General features: G+C 38.9%; 1 protein-coding gene across 2 annotated transcripts; it reads right to left on the bottom strand.

Annotated features, from left to right (window-relative positions):
• Window positions 1–248: 248 nt before the first annotated feature.
• On the bottom strand, window positions 249–14,001 carry sall1a (spalt-like transcription factor 1a). 2 transcript variants are annotated; one of them, XM_052561498.1, is made up of 3 exons: window positions 13,103–14,001; window positions 3,125–6,534; window positions 249–1,876 (listed from the first exon to the last, which is right to left on the bottom strand). In XM_052561498.1, exons 1-3 carry the CDS (start codon window positions 13,173–13,175, stop codon window positions 1,436–1,438), a joined length of 3,924 nt encoding a protein of 1,307 aa, XP_052417458.1. In that variant the 5' UTR covers window positions 13,176–14,001; the 3' UTR covers window positions 249–1,435. The 2 variants fall into 2 exon arrangements, with proteins under 2 accessions (XP_052417458.1, XP_052417459.1); XM_052561499.1 differs by lacking the exon at window positions 13,103–14,001 and adding an exon at window positions 6,708–7,353.
• Window positions 14,002–15,459: the final 1,458 nt, after the last annotated feature.

The raw sequence follows: 15,459 nt of genomic DNA, 5'->3' as shown, positions 1-15,459 counted from the left end.
TCTGACACGTTGAAGTTAAATATGTAACCGATTTTGGATTAACATTTCACACGTTTAATGCACTCTGTCGGGAGAAGAAATCCATAGTCCATCAGACAAGTATTTCTGCCAGAGCTAAAAACGGGATTATCGACTAGGCAAACTCAACTTTTTTTTTTTAATGAAAAAATATGTGTATCATTTTTAATAGGAAAAACTTGCATAAAACGAAAACAAAAAACAATACAAATAAATCATCAAGACCGACACTCTTTCTTTTGGAAAACTGATGTATTTGATTATTAGAGTAAAGAATTACAGTATCGTAGTTGTTAGTAGGTATTAAACTGTAGAGAAACTGGGCCCTAAAAGATCTTCCAACTTTTCAAGAAAGTGCATGTAACAGTCCATATATATATTTATATAATATTTATAAAAACACTATCATCATTTGTCCCCGGTCGAGATGGACCATGTCTTCGAGTAAGACTATGTACAATTGCTGTAAAGGAATGTGTTGCTCCACATCGGAAAAAAATAAAATAAAAAATAAAATAAAAAATGTATAGGGCGCGTCAACACGTGAAGTGCAGTAGATGTCAAACAAAAGACGCTAGTACCTAGCAGCAGTTTGAAAGCCCAGCAAAACCTCAAAGATCACACAAGGCATTTTCCCCTCCCATTCGTAAGTGTGTGGACCTCTTCATGTCGACATCTAACAACCGTTTTTCTTTGTATCCTATAAGCACAAATAAAGAGTGAGAACTGAATGTAGTAAAAAGCAAAATGAAAATACTAAGGTCTAAATAAACAGCTGAGGTGAAAACTTTTTTTATGCTTTTCTTTTTTCTTTTTTTTTTTTCTTTTTACTTCTAAGACAGAGAGAAAAGGAGAAGCCCATGTCCCTGGATTTATGAAATGTTGATATTTCTCAGAGGAAAGTTTCTACACAGCGTGTAAACCATCTAGCACAGATAAGTGTACAGTATTTACAGCCTTATGTTGCACTTTTTAAGCTCTAAATCATTACATGAACATCAAGTTTTGTTAACACATATTACAGATAGAAAATAATTTAATGCCATGGTGAAGTCTTCTACCAAGAAATGCTAAGTGTCAAAAGCACACTTTAAAACACTCATACAGATTCACTCTGCTGATAAAACAGAAAATAACATAAAAACTAAGTAACTGTTAATATTTCCACTTGGTTTTTCGAGCAAGGTTATAATCACTAATAAATAGGCTCCATAAAACTATAACGTGTTGTACATTGTACAAAAAAAAAGCAAGTTCTTTTCAAACTCATCTTCATAAAGTCTTAATGGCAAGCAAAAGCAGATAGAGTTTTTTTTTTCTTGCTTTTCATTCTTTCTTTCATGGACACATAAATGGGAGCATGTGTTTGCCAGTTTAAGAGTGTATATTTGTTCATGAGAGCAACAAAAACAATTCTCTAGTTGGTCACTATCTCCTTGTCCTCCATGAAGCGTGTGAAGCGGAAGTGAGTCCCATTCTCGGTGTTGGCCATTTTCTCCAGGCCAGCCAAAGCAGGATTGGGCTCAGAGTTATGCAGCTTTTCCATGCTGCCTGTCAAGCCTCCGATTGGAGAACTGCCCCCGTTGCCCACACTCCCTGAGAGTGGAGGGGGCAGGCCTCCATTCTGGATCACAGAGATCTCGTTGGTCTTCATGGCCAGGCCGTTAGAGAAAGCAGCAGCATACTGATTCCAGAAGCTGGTTGGGTCTCCGTTTCCAGCCCTTCCAGTTAGGTCCTTTTGGAAGAGCTCAGGGAACTTTATGGGGTTTGTGCCGAGGAAAGCCATGGGACCGTCTACTGAAAGCCTGCGACCACGCCGTGCAGGAGCACTGTTCCACATGTGGGTACCCATATGCACCTAGTGAGAGGGAGAGAGAGAAGGAAGTGGAAGAAAGGGATTAAAGAGTATAAAAACAAAGAAGCAGTAGAGCTACAATGTTTAAAATTTGGAAACATTAAAATGAATAACACGTGAGATGATGCAATGGAAAAAGAGGACCAGTATAATAATTAGTATTAAAATAGGCCCACTGGAAGCAGCATTTGTCTAATTATTAAAACAAGGTTAAAATGTTGTAACGTTCACTCAGTGAGAATGGTGGTCTGCATATAAAACAAAGGACCTGTGGTAAACGTGTGTTGTGAGAAAATTGCACTGTCCACTTTCATTGTGCTGGACAGTATTGTATCTGACAGTTGCCCCCAGTTCACCCTTGAAGCATGCAATACATTCAGGAATGTTCAAAAAAGAACAAAATTTAATTGTCACAACCCTTAGGGTAGCATTGAACAAATGAGTTGTACATTTTCTCATCTTTATGCTAATTTTGCTATTTACAAAGCTCATAAATGATTTAGTGATCGTTTATATGATATTCTTTTCAAACTGATAGTGTTTAATGCATTGAAAAATCATTATTGTTTTTTATGCAGTGAAATCAGAAAATGAAAAAAAATATTCAATTTAATTTTCAATTTCATACTTCGCTTAAAAAGTACCTACTTATTTATTCAGAGGAAAATTTATAGATTGATATTTACATTTCTTCCTGAAAATTATACCTATTACAAGTCAAATTTCACACAAATTAGTGCAATTACATATCCATATAAAACCACCAGGATTCTGTTTATCTTTGTGCTTGGCCTTTTTATTTATTGCGATCAAAGATAAACTCTGGAAAAATAGTGAGTGTGCCACTGCTAAGGGTGGTTGCCGCTGGTAACTGTGGTTAAGCCAGTTAAGTGAAGCATTCTTGGCTTTGTTCCATCAATTTCAAGCTCAGGTTTCAACCCAATATTCATATAAATTGGATGACTCAACATTTCCACTTCCTCTTTATTATTTCTCTATGCTTTCTTTATAATTGTATACTTTCTGTATAATTTCTTTATGCGTGCTTGTGCTTTTCACCCCCCCCCCCCCCATTATTCACAAAGCATTCTACTTATTTTCCCTCATCAATACTTGTTTATACGGTCAATCCCTATTTTGGCTGGCTTTTCAAAAACATGAATAGCAAAATAACATAAAGTAAAAAGTTCAAATAACTCATTTCATAAAAACAGAGAAAAAAATGTTCATCTCATATTCAGCAGTGATTACCTTGAGATTTCCTTTGGTGGTAAATGCTCGTCCACAGATGGTGCAAGCAAAGGGCTTCTCTCCCGTATGGGTTCTCTCATGGATTTGCAGGGCACTGGAGGAGGAAAATGTCTTCCCACAAGTGTTACAGTAGTGTTGCTTAGGTGTCCTCCGTGGTGGGGCAGCTGAAAGTACTGGAGAAGTGGAAGCAGATGAGGTCACCAGTGCCGGTGGCAAGTCTTTTACTTCAGGTTGAAGGCCATGCAGAAAGCCATTGACCTCAGTCTTCATCATTGAGGACAAGGGTCCAACAGATAGAAGCGATGGAGTTGGGCTGGAGGCAAGGCTGGTGTTAGGCTCAAAGAGCTGGGAGGGTAAATCTCGCATCTGGTGGGTCAGCATATGTTGCTTCAAGTTCCCCTTGGTGGAAAAGCCCCGGTTGCATACTGTGCAAATGAACGGTCTCTCTTTGGTATGGCTTCGGTAATGGATGTCCAAGGCACTCTGGCAGGCAAACGTTTTGCCACAGATGTCACATGCTGTATTCTTCAAGATGCCTCGCTCACGGAAGGGGAAAAGCATGCTAAGAGGATCTTTTGATGAGTTAATTGAAGTAAGATCCAGAGCTCCAGGACTGTGAGAATGAGACTGCATGAGACCCGCACTAATGTGGTCTAATGACAATGCTCTCTGCTGCCGGTCCTCCAGACTAGGAGACTTTTGCTGTTGGATAGTACCATTAGAGGGTGATGGAGCTTGCATGGAAGAGGTAGATTCAGAGACAGCTGGACTTCCGGCACTTTGGCTTTCAATGTCGCCTCCAAGTGAAGATGAGTCATTTGTGAGTCTGTCTCCTTCCATTACTTCGTTTTCCATTAATTTCCCTTGGTCACACTGCTCTTCTTCTTCTGCTCCCTGGTTGGCACTCTTCTCCTGGCTCTCAATGCCTAATGACTCCTGTGGAGTAGGGGATGAACAGAAGCTGTCTTGAGATGCATCAACTGACTTTGGTGTGTCTGGAATGCTGCTGTATGGTCCATCTTCGATTCCTTCCATGTTTTCATCAGAGAAGTTGTCAAGATCATCAAAGTTTCTCTCATCGAACGAGCCAGCATCGGATCCCATGGATTCTGGATAGTTGTCAGGAAGAGGGGTGTTAGGGATCTGGCCACCCATGTGCATGCGAATGTGTTGTTGAAGTACCACAGCATTTGTGAATTTCTTCTGGCAGATAGGACAAGAATGCTGGACCCTCAATGGCGGCATAGCTCGATGGACGCTGTAATGAGTCTTGAGGTTGCCCTTGGTGGTGAAGGCACGACCACACACTTTACATTTGAAAGGCCTCTCCCCGGTGTGCGTGCGGTAGTGCATTTTGAGTGCACTATGGCAGCTAAGAACACGGTGGCAGATAACGCACTCATTTGGGTCTGTCACTTTCCTGTCAATGTTCTCAACTAGTTGCTGAAGCTTAGATGTTTCTGAACCTTGGAGAGGATCAAGGAGACCCCCGAAAGGAAACTTTGCTTTGAACTGTTCTGACATCAGGGGCATGAGTGGGTTAGTGGCCATTGGAGGACTGTTGGAGGTGGCGTACTCAATGGTACCCTCCACTGCAGAGCTCATGTTGGTGGTCAGACTGGATGAATGGTTGTTTTCTTCAAATTTTTCATATGAGGTAGGCAGGGTTGTACTCTCACCTTCTTCCAACACATTATCTGTGTTCTTCATGGGTGCTTCAGCAGGACCTGAGTCGCTTTTAGCAGAATGAGAAGGGCTGCTTATAGCCATTGAGCTATTCTCTTCTTTCTTGATGAATGGAGACAGGTTTGGTATAGTTGGTGGAAGTAACATGCCAACAGAAGATGTCAGAGTAGACAGAACGGGTTTACTATCGAGCCAGCTAGTCACTGGCTTCTCAGGAGGCATAGACATACCATAGGGAATACCAGTACTCGTAGGAATATTGTCTAGATGCTCTGGTACAGGATATGGGTTCATCTGAATGTGCGGATACTTCTCTTTATGACGCTGAAAATGAACCTTCAAGTTACCGCGGGTGGAAAAGCGGTTTCCGCATATGTTGCATTTGTATGGCCTCTCACCTGTGTGAGAACGTAAGTGAATCTGCAAAGCACTGTCACTACCAAACACCTTCCCACAAAACCTGCACTTATGCTTGAAAAATGTATCCTCAGAGCTACTCTTCGGTTCAAAAGAAGAGACATTAGGTGGCTTGCCTTTTCTTTGCTGAGCAAGTGCAGCCAGTGAGTTGAGATCCTCAACTGTGGTACCAACACTGGGAAGTGCACTGGAAAATATTGGGTTGCCTGGTGGGGGCTGAGGTAGAAGGGTATTAGCCACAGGATTCAGTAGGCTTCCCATTGCAAAGGCTGGTGTGGATGACTTCGCCAGTGATTGATTTCCCAACTGAGGATGCAAGCTTCCTGCATTACCTGGCCTCTTGTCTGAAGGTGGGGCATTAACGGTAGCTGGCCCTGCTGCTCCAAGGTTTTGAGATGACTCTCCCACACTGGAGTTGTTCTGAGGTAGCTGCACAACATTAGCCATCTGTTTCAAACTGCTAATGCTTGCAGACTGGCTAGCTATGCTCTGTGCTAACCCTGCAGCAGCTGCCAACTGTTGAGACAAATGGGAACTAAGAGTGGTTAGTGGGCTAGTACCTGAACCTAAAGTCACCGGGGAAGAACTAGGTGGTGCCTGGAGCTCAGGTGACTGTGAGGCTAGCAGAATAATCTGGTGACGAATCTGCTCGATGAGCTGTAGCTGATGGATCTGCTGCTGCTGTAGGGCCAAAAGCTGCTCCATGAGGGCTGGCACAGCCACCCTTTGTCCTCCCGTTGCTCTGGTCTCTTGAGAGAACTGGGCCACTGCAACTTTGGTGCTCTGTAGGTTTTCAATAATGACGTTGCTGTTGATCATGGAAAAATTACCCAGCTCAGTCAAGTTACCCAGCTGAGGTAGTGAGGCAGAGATGACAGAGTTCCCCAGATTAGACCCAGTGCTGCCCAGAGCTCCATGGCTGCTTCCAACGCCACTGAGTGGACTGCCAGCTGCCACATGTCCACTTCCATCATTATGGGGTGCAGAGACTCCTGACATCTCAGTGTCCATGGCCTCCTCTTTCTCAAGTTCGTTCTGTTCCAAAAGGTCTGTCAACTCTGCTTGATCTGTGTTATTAGTTGTATCATTCATCTGCTCATCAGGATTATGAGGAGAGGAGCCTGGGGAGAAGGTTCCAGAAGGAGACACTGGATTTTCATTAACAATTAGAACTAATTGATTCTTAGTGCAATTCTTCTGGTGTTGTTCAAGATCCGATAGTTCAAAGAACTCTGCGCAACATCTGCTGCAGACATGGGCACCCGATTCTTTACAGGGGGAGTTGTCCGGGTTGGTCTCTGTGTCCCCTGCAGAGGAAAATAAGAGGGGGGAACAGGGGGATTAGTGATTAGAGATGTTTTGTATCTGAAGAAGCAGCTTTATCTGTTCAAATTCTTTTGTTGTTAATCTTCTCTTAATCAGTTTAATGCTTATCCCCCTCATACGTTCAAAAAACAACCATCAAAAAAGAAACACATACCAAATAACACCAAGAAAGAGGCCTCCACACTATGTAGAGCTATGATGAAATAGGATAAGAAAAGAGACAAAATCAATAGCACTTTTACAATATTGCTTAAAAGTGATCTTTGAAGATGTGTATCAAAGTCCCATCACTTCAACCACCTTAGGTAATCATTTTCTTCAGATAATCCATCAAAACATAAAAATACTATGAACTGAGAACAATGGGCACTAATGAAATTTCATAGAGGGCCATTGATTTCCAATATTTCATACTCTTCAATGTCTACATGTCCACTAGGCACAAATCAACCATTTGAAGGACTTATTAGACTTTCAATTTGCTGTCAACTTTGCTCATTTTCAACCAACTGCAGGCATCTTGGACAGGTTATCCCTGTCACTAAACTAATTTGTATCCAGTCAGCTTGCAATCAGGATCTGACAGAAACAAGTAAGCCTTTGGCATTCAGATTGCTACGCACTCTACAGAAGCACAGAAATTCACTTATACCAGGCTAAACATAAATGAAGTAATTGCATGGTAATTTGAATACAGAGAATGGTTTTAAAAATGATTTGGAATACTAAATAATTATTCAATCAGTAGTAACATTTGTAACTAGTTTTAGGTGATCGTTTATGAAGCACTATCAATGCAAGCATTTAAAAAAAAAACAAAAAAAAAAAAACATTTGGCTAAGCAAGAAACTCTTTGCTTGATTAAACAAGTGTTTAAGTATACAGTAAGAATATCACATGCCAGAACACATGCTGTTTTTTTTTTTAATTTATACAGTTAAAAAATGACTTTTTCCTGAAAGTGAACCATACACATTTGCAAAAGAAAGCGAGAAAAACTGTTCAGTTCCCTCCCTCCCAGCCCTTATAGGGCTGTGGCCTTTCTCCAGTTTCCTCATTCTTTCTCACCCCACCTCCTCTCTTTTTGTCCCTCAAAAATCATGCTGTTTAACATACAACATAAGTTGATTTACAAATTGCAATTCGCTATGAGTCCCACTCATTGTGGGGCTTCGCTCTCAACATTTTCATCATCGTGGAGATTCATTTGCAAATGAAACCCCTGCAAGAAGTGTGTCCCAGCCCTGTGGAGAGACAGGATGGCTCCCCATTGTTCCCCAGCATGGGAGTGTCAGAGCAGGGGAGAGGGGCGAGGGCCCAGCCTGCTCATCACGACTGGCTCTAAAGCAGATCCTGTTTAATTCAGAGATTATCTTCCCCCTGTGTCTCTCTGAGCTGGAACATCAGATAACGTTAAAGTTGCCATGACAGTAAAGCCGTGTCTCACACAAACGATGTGTTGCCCAGATGGGAAAAAAGTCAACTTTTTTTGATGAAAAAGTTTTAATATTAAAAGTCTGTTGAGGTGAGGCTAATGAAAGGGGGGAAAGTAAATATAATGTGGGGGAAGTTAAGAAGATCACTTGAGTAGAAATTAAGGACTGAGGTGTAAATCATATCATACTGCTTATATATATATAAATAAATAATAAAAACAAAAATGCACATTAACTGTTGCTTTTTATATACAGTATAATATATTATTCATTTAATATAATAACAATTCAGTCCAAAAATGAAACCACTTAAATTTATTCAGTGCAACCTGTTGCAAATTTTAGTAACTTCATCTGATCACAAAATAAAAATACAAACAAAATATTTACTTCCTCAGTAAATATGTACCGCAAGAGACTTACTAAAATATGAAAAACAGCAAGTCTTTGGAAAGAATAAAATAATAATAATAATAATAATAATAATAATAATAATAATAATAATAATAATAATAATAATAATAATAATAAAATTGAGGGGAAAGACATGTAACAATGTAACTTTTGGATTTGTATCCTTACAAATGCATATTCAAATGTTCCATCACTGTGGACTATTAAAATTCACACCTTTAATTATTCATTTAAATATAATATTTAGATTTAAACAGCACCTTATTTTCTTAGAAAATACATATTCTAGAAGATGGACATTTGAGCTATTTATTTCCAAACAATGTTTTGATGACCATCAAATGACGTGAAATATATTAAAAAAATATTTTTTTTCTTGACTTTCCGAAGAGACATTTTGTCACAACCTCTGACCTGTTAATAAAGCATGCACTTTATTCTGCATGTAAACACTGCATGGTAAAAATCTAATAAATAAATATATTAATTAATTAAAAAACATGTGCATGCCCAAAAATAAATAAAATAGTATTTGAGCAAATACATCAATTAATTAGCATTTTTAATAATCATTTTCAGTCTAAATTTTTTTTTTGAATTTAATTAAACTCAAATGACAATGTACAATGGGCAGCTTACAAAGCCAGATGTGTATCTATACGAAGTCACTCTAAAGTACATGGAAAGCAAGAAACAACGCTAGTTTGTGCAAGCTATTGTACACTGTGCACGGCTGTTTGCTGAGCTGTAGATTAGTGAGGCAGAGCTAGTTTTAATGAGAACCGTTCTATACACTGTGATGGCATTGGGTCACCGTCAGCATGCTACAGAGAAGGTCAAAGATCTCATCCCAATCAAATCAAGACAGAAAAAAGACAGAGAGAATTGAAGAAGTGGTAAGTATAAAAAAAGAAAAAAGAATGACTAGAAAAAAAAGAGAGGATAAAGATACATGAGTATAATTTTTAATGTCTACGTTACTTTTCTCAGCTGCAGGCGCCTTGCTAGTTGTGACTTCGAAGAGTGAGTTACCGTTCACTCAGAACCTCCTTGTGTGTCTCTTACTATCTTCCACCCGCCCTCAACTTTCCTGCTTTCCCTTAGTGTCCCTCCCTCACTTTCTCTCTCAAGCCATAGAAAACTTCCTACTGAACACTAGATGGTGTGCCTGGGAAAGGCTTCTCTGCTGGTCATCGAGCCTTCATCCTCAGTTCTTATGCCTTGCTCTTAAAAGGACGAGTGTGAGAGGAGACTTGAGAATTTATTATTATACATTTTTTTTAAGCCACTTCCAAAACTTTCACTACATAAACACTGACAAATTGACGACATACAAAATCCCTGTTGTTTGCGATGCTTGTGTGTGTTTTGGAGGGGGTGGAAAGGGGGGGGGGGTCATCTCTCTGGGTGGGTGTGTGGCAAATTTGCTGAGGTGAAAGGGGAAAGCAGCCACATTGATCTCAATCCACATCACCCCCCAACTTCTCAACCACACACACACCAGGAAAAAAAAAAGTAAGAGTCCCTGTTTGGCTGACTATAGCACAGCATGGTGGAGGTCAGAGACATGGTACACATGATCAAACCGTGACCTGATCTCTCCTCGCCTCCGCAAAGAGGAAGCCTGGCAAAGGTTAAAAAAGCTCTACATCCCACCCCCAGTGACAGGCCAACAGGGACAGACTCCTCACCTCAGTCTAGTCGTAATACTGCTTTCTAATACCTCACACAGGCAGCAAAGCATAGGGGGGAAATTAGCCTCTCTGCTTTTCTCAAGTGAGAAGACACCAGGGACGTTTATCTGTATTTATCAAGACCTGGTTTACACCAAAGGTTAAGGAAAAAGTTACCTACCAATGCTTAAGTCATGAAGACAGCAGAACATTTCTGACCTGACATAGCCTACAGGTTACGCCTTTGCCCTTTTGCTTTGAATGAGCTGTATTTGGCGAAAATGTGAACTTGGTCAGCTGACAGCGGTTGACAAACACTGCCATTCACTTCTTTATTAAATTGAAAAGGGAACATCCAGCTATGCCATGATTTTGAAAATCTGTTTTCTTTTCCGTTTCTGAAATTCTAGGAGTAATCACAAAAAAAAAAAAAAATGTACCTGCCTTTGCACGTCAGTCGCCAAACAAGCTTATGTAAATCTGGGCCTGTTCTCGTATTAATTTTTAATAACATCGAGCTGATTTCCGTATTTCGTTCTCTACAAATTAAAAAGGCAATAGGCTATGTTACAATAAGAGGATGAAGGCCTACTTAATATTGCATCTCAACACAAAGAACCGCGAAAATCAGTATTTTAAAAAGAAAGGAAGAAAGAAACAGGCTATAACAAGGGGGAAAACGATCATCACTGATATATATAGGCCTATATATATATATATATATATATATATATATATATATATATATATATATATATATATATATATATATATATATATATATATATATATATATTTGTTATTATTACTATTTTATAACCATACATAAACACATTGTATGTTTAAGGAACGCCTATGAAACTAAAGTTGTGACATTTAGAAGCAACTGGTGTCTATAGCGGCCCATGATCTGCAACGAAAAGCAGTTTAGTTTTATTTTATTTATAACCTTAATAAATGAATTAACGTGAAGAGGAGCAGCGTAAAATGACGTTGCTGTTTACTGCAATATTAAAGAGATAATATAGTAATTGTTGTGCCAGTATACTAATCTTTATGTTAGCCTACATATAGAAACATTAATTATAATTAATGTTTCTATATGTATGTTAACATAAAGATTGCCGTAGAACGGTCATTAAATTAACGGTGTGCTATATTTCTATAGCCTACTAATTTTCCTTTTTGCATTTACAGTAGGATATAAGTAGGTCACTTCTGTTAATTCGTCACATGTTCCACATCGGAATATTGAAAATGGATTTAAGATGAATAATAAACAATAATAAAAATAATAATAATAAATGAAAGAAAATTATTTGGATATAGTTTCTATATGAAACAAAATCCTTACCTCAAGGGTACCATTCTAATCAGAAACATGATAGCCTACAAAACGCTGAGTTAAGCAAGAGATAGGACAGTTCCTCCGAAACACCCCGTTTTAAAACGGATCAAGACAAGTAAGACACTTTCCTGATCAGAATGTTCAGTCTGCCCTTTAAATTCTTTTTATAGCTCGATGGGACATGAGACGGCCTTTGATAAATGCAGTTTTAAAGTAGTAAAACAAGAATAGGCTTAAAATGTGTAGCCAATAACTGTTACAAAACCTAGTCACTGCCTGCTTGGCTTCAGAGTCAGAAATGTTCAAACACTAAAAACTATTACTTTAAATTACTACATTTAGTAGGAGAGCATTTTAGAAAAGAAAAAAAAAAGGAATCATTCATACAGATTTAGGCTTGTAAAATCGTTATTTTACATGTGCAAAGAAAATAATAATTCTATAATATATTAATAAATATTTTGCAATATTATTCTTATAGCTCGTAAAACATGTTTAGTAAATGTAGCTACGTTTTAAAAGATGACAGGGCACTGTATGAAAGATGAGTTTGGTCACACAGTGTGGGACAGTGTGTGTCGGAAACTAGCTACATGGCATGGGCTACTAGCAAGTCAGCTCTTGATCATAAAACTGAATTAAAAGCAAACGAACAAGATTACATATTGGTGTAGGCTACGTTTTCGATACCCTTCTTTTGTATAAGAAGGTATAGCAAAATTAACATGACGCAAAAAGTTTCAGTTATAGGCTGTAAGTGAGAAGTCATAATGGAAAAGCTCGATTAGCCTATACATGAGATTATGTGATTTCGTTGTCCGATCGCTCGTAACTATGCTACCAGTCTTTACATATTACAGTTTCATAAGAGTGGGAAATACTGGGGAAAAATATTTTTAAGAAAAGAAGTTTCGCCGACGTCTCCTCCACCTTTAAGGTCGCATGACATAATTTTCGATAACGGAGTGAGATGGGCACTGTTGGTCAGTGAGATAACATGGTGTAAGACTATATAACTATATAACTATATAAAAGAAAAATAATAATCGTATCACATTGCTTCTTTCTGGGTTTTGGCGCTGCTGAAGTCTAGAGATGCAATATCCTACAGAAGAGGGGAGGAGGGGGAAAAGCTGAAAACGAATCCCCACTTGTGTGGGCAACTTAAACGGGCCAGAACAAAACTAATTCTATGAGCTTTAACTTTCACCAATAAATACTGGGGAATTTTGTAAAAAACATATTTCATAATAAAATGAAACGCGAACATTGCCTATTATAGCCTAGCTACTTTCCTTCACAAGTCAGCTTGAGACCAACTTAAACAAAAAAAATAAAATAAATAAAAAATAAAAAATAATCCTGGGAATGGTAGGCTATAAAGGGATTCTTAGAAGAATCACACAGACCTAAATGAAACGTGTTTTTGTTTTAACGCAAAGTGATAGTTTTGAGTGGTCTAAAACTTTTCAGCTGTAAATAGACCTCTTCCAGCGAGTCCCTTCAGTAGCACAAATAGCCTATATATCAAGTCCTTGTCTGAGTTTTATAAATAAAAAATTCCATGGGGGAGGCACATTAAATACGTTAAAACTAAAATAATCTTAATAAAAGTAGAAATCGCTTTTGGTAAAAAGTGCAGCGCGAGTTTATGTGTGTGATAAGGGCTTGCACTCACCATTGTGCTCGGTTAGGACCGGCTGCGAGTCGGACTGGAAATGCTGCGGCTTCGCTTGTTTCCTCCGCGACATGCTGGCTCACGCATCAGCCACGAAAGAATAAAAAATTACTATCAAATCTGCTCAAAATTACGGAAATCGAGCCCATCCACCGCGCATGTGTCCTGTTATGATTATCAATAATGCCTCGCGATTAATCATGGGAGGGGAGGGAAAGGGGGGGGGGGGGGGTCCACTGAAAGGCGATTGGCACCTTGCCAGCCCCCTATTCAAATGAAGTCTCTTTAATCAATTAGCCGCTGATTTGCTGGGGACTCTTGTCTCTCTTGCTGCTCCCACCCAATGAGTTGATCCGTGTGGAAGAAAGGCTGGATTTTCCAACTCCCTTTAGATACAGTTTAACCCTTCTTAGCAACCATCTGGTGGCTACGTTAGAGCTTAACTTGGCCACTACAGGAATGTCAATTTCTCTTTCGAAAGACCAACCGTGTCTTTTGATCTCGCTGTGCATCAAACTGGTGCTCAAAAGTTGCAATTCACGTAAAAGTGTCCGGATGGCCAAACTCTCTGCCAAAGGTCTTCCAAAGCCTTTTCCGTAGCTTGACGTTTCAGAGCGTGTCGCGTATCCTCGTTTGTGATTGGCATTAAAGTTGTTGTAATTCAGCCCCTGGATGATTGCACGCGCACCGTTTCTAACCAAGTCGATCTTTCCTCAAGGCAGCGGTGTTAAAAGTAGGTCGTTCAACGTCGTTTCGTGCGTAATGGCAACTATCGGCGTCTCGAGAGTCTAAAGAATGTATCAAATGTCCCAAATCAGATTCATCTGATTATTGCCGAACGGGATCAGTAACACGTTTTCATCACACGCCGCATTCAACGAACAAACAAACTTTAAGGGCCCATGCAGAACGGTGAGAAATCCTCAGCCCCACCCCTCTGTTATTCTATTGGTCAGTGCTCTGTTCTATCATAACTCGCGCTCTGTGTCCCTCTCAGTCTCGCACCCACCTCTCCTTCCCGCTCTCACTCTCTCACCGCGCGACCGAGAGACAGAGGAAGCGCTCGGACTTCACAGCGAACCGCTTCGGCTGTGCGAGTGCATCAACCTAACCTGTTTGAGAATAATATCGCAAAACAATTTTAGCTTTTTATTTTTCGAGGCAGTGACCGAGAAGACAGTCCTCATCCAATAAATCTTTAGTGCTAAAATGTTAGAAGGCGCATAAAAGTGAAAAGTCTGGAAATCATCAAGAAAGTCTTTGGAAACAAGTATATTTTAGAATCGATTTAAGATGGAATAAAAAAAACAAACAAGCAAACAAACAAAAATAAAACAACTGTCTTTAAACAGTTAGCTCTTTCGACGGGGAAATATGCAATGTGTTGTCAAAAATTTATTTGGATTAGGGTTAGGGTTAAACATGACAAAAAAATAAAAATAAATGTATGACATATTAAATAAGAGAAAACAATACGATAATTTGCTTCAAAATTTCCCCAAAGTGCTTTATCTTATAATGGACAAATTATTTGCTGAAGCATTTGCATATTATTATTTTTTTTAAGTAAGAATCACATATTTACATTTTTCAACAGCCTATAATTGTGAAAAGAAATGTGATTTAATAATTTCACATGCGTAAAACAAAATTGACATTATCATTCCAAACGTAGCCTAGTTATCTCCCCATGTTACTTTACGTTGTTATACAAAATCATCTCTCATTTGAAACGATTATATTTAATAATAATAATAATTATATGAGTTATCATATTTAATAGGCGGTGTTTTAAAGAAGAGAGATTCCCCTCTGATTGCACTGCAGCGACTTGCAAAGCTGAAGATTTATGCCCTGGAAAAGACAAACGAAGCTATCAGTCTAGCTGATTTTGAGAAATGAAGATAATAACGGTACTATAGGTGATGTCTCGGATGCCATTATTTCTCACTGAATATTTAACGAACTGCTGCCGGCGAGATGGATCAGGTCCTATAGCGTCAGCTATCCATACTTAAGGCGACTGTTATTTACTTATTAATGAAACAAGAGAGGGAAAGAAGAGAGGAGTAAACGGACGACGTGTACTTTTGGTTGAGAAAAAAATGATAAACGGAGAAGAAATCAATATACTACTTACCTTTTAAAGCACATCAGATTATGGCTGTGTTTCAAAGTTATTTGTATTGTTTTATTTCTGGCCTATAACGTATTCCCACCTGTCCATATTAATTGCATGAATATTTTTTTTTTCCGGAAAAAAAAAATCTTAAAATGTTTTTCTTTCTTTCTTTCTTTCTTTCTTTCTTTCTTTCTTTCTTTCTTTCTTTCTTTCTTTCTTTCTTTCTTTCTTTCTT

The sequence above is a fragment of the Carassius gibelio genome, chromosome B7 (genome assembly GCF_023724105.1).
Source record: "Carassius gibelio isolate Cgi1373 ecotype wild population from Czech Republic chromosome B7, carGib1.2-hapl.c, whole genome shotgun sequence".
NCBI lineage: Eukaryota > Metazoa > Chordata > Actinopteri > Cypriniformes > Cyprinidae > Carassius > Carassius gibelio.
Note: the sequence above shows the minus strand (reverse complement) of the source record. Positions and strands in the feature narration are given on the sequence as shown.

Bases quoted from the DNA above. Each gene is read 5' to 3' on its own strand.
- sall1a (XM_052561498.1), bottom strand. From the start codon at position 13,175: ATGTCGCGGAGGAAACAAGCGAAGCCGCAGCATTTCCAGTCCGACTCG. The intron at 6,535-13,102 runs GTGAGTGCAAGC...TTTCCTCTGCAG, and splicing joins GGTCCTAACCGAGCACAATG to GGGACACAGAGACCAACCCG. The intron at 1,877-3,124 runs GTAATCACTGCT...CCCTCTCACTAG, and splicing joins CCACCAAAGGAAATCTCAAG to GTGCATATGGGTACCCACAT.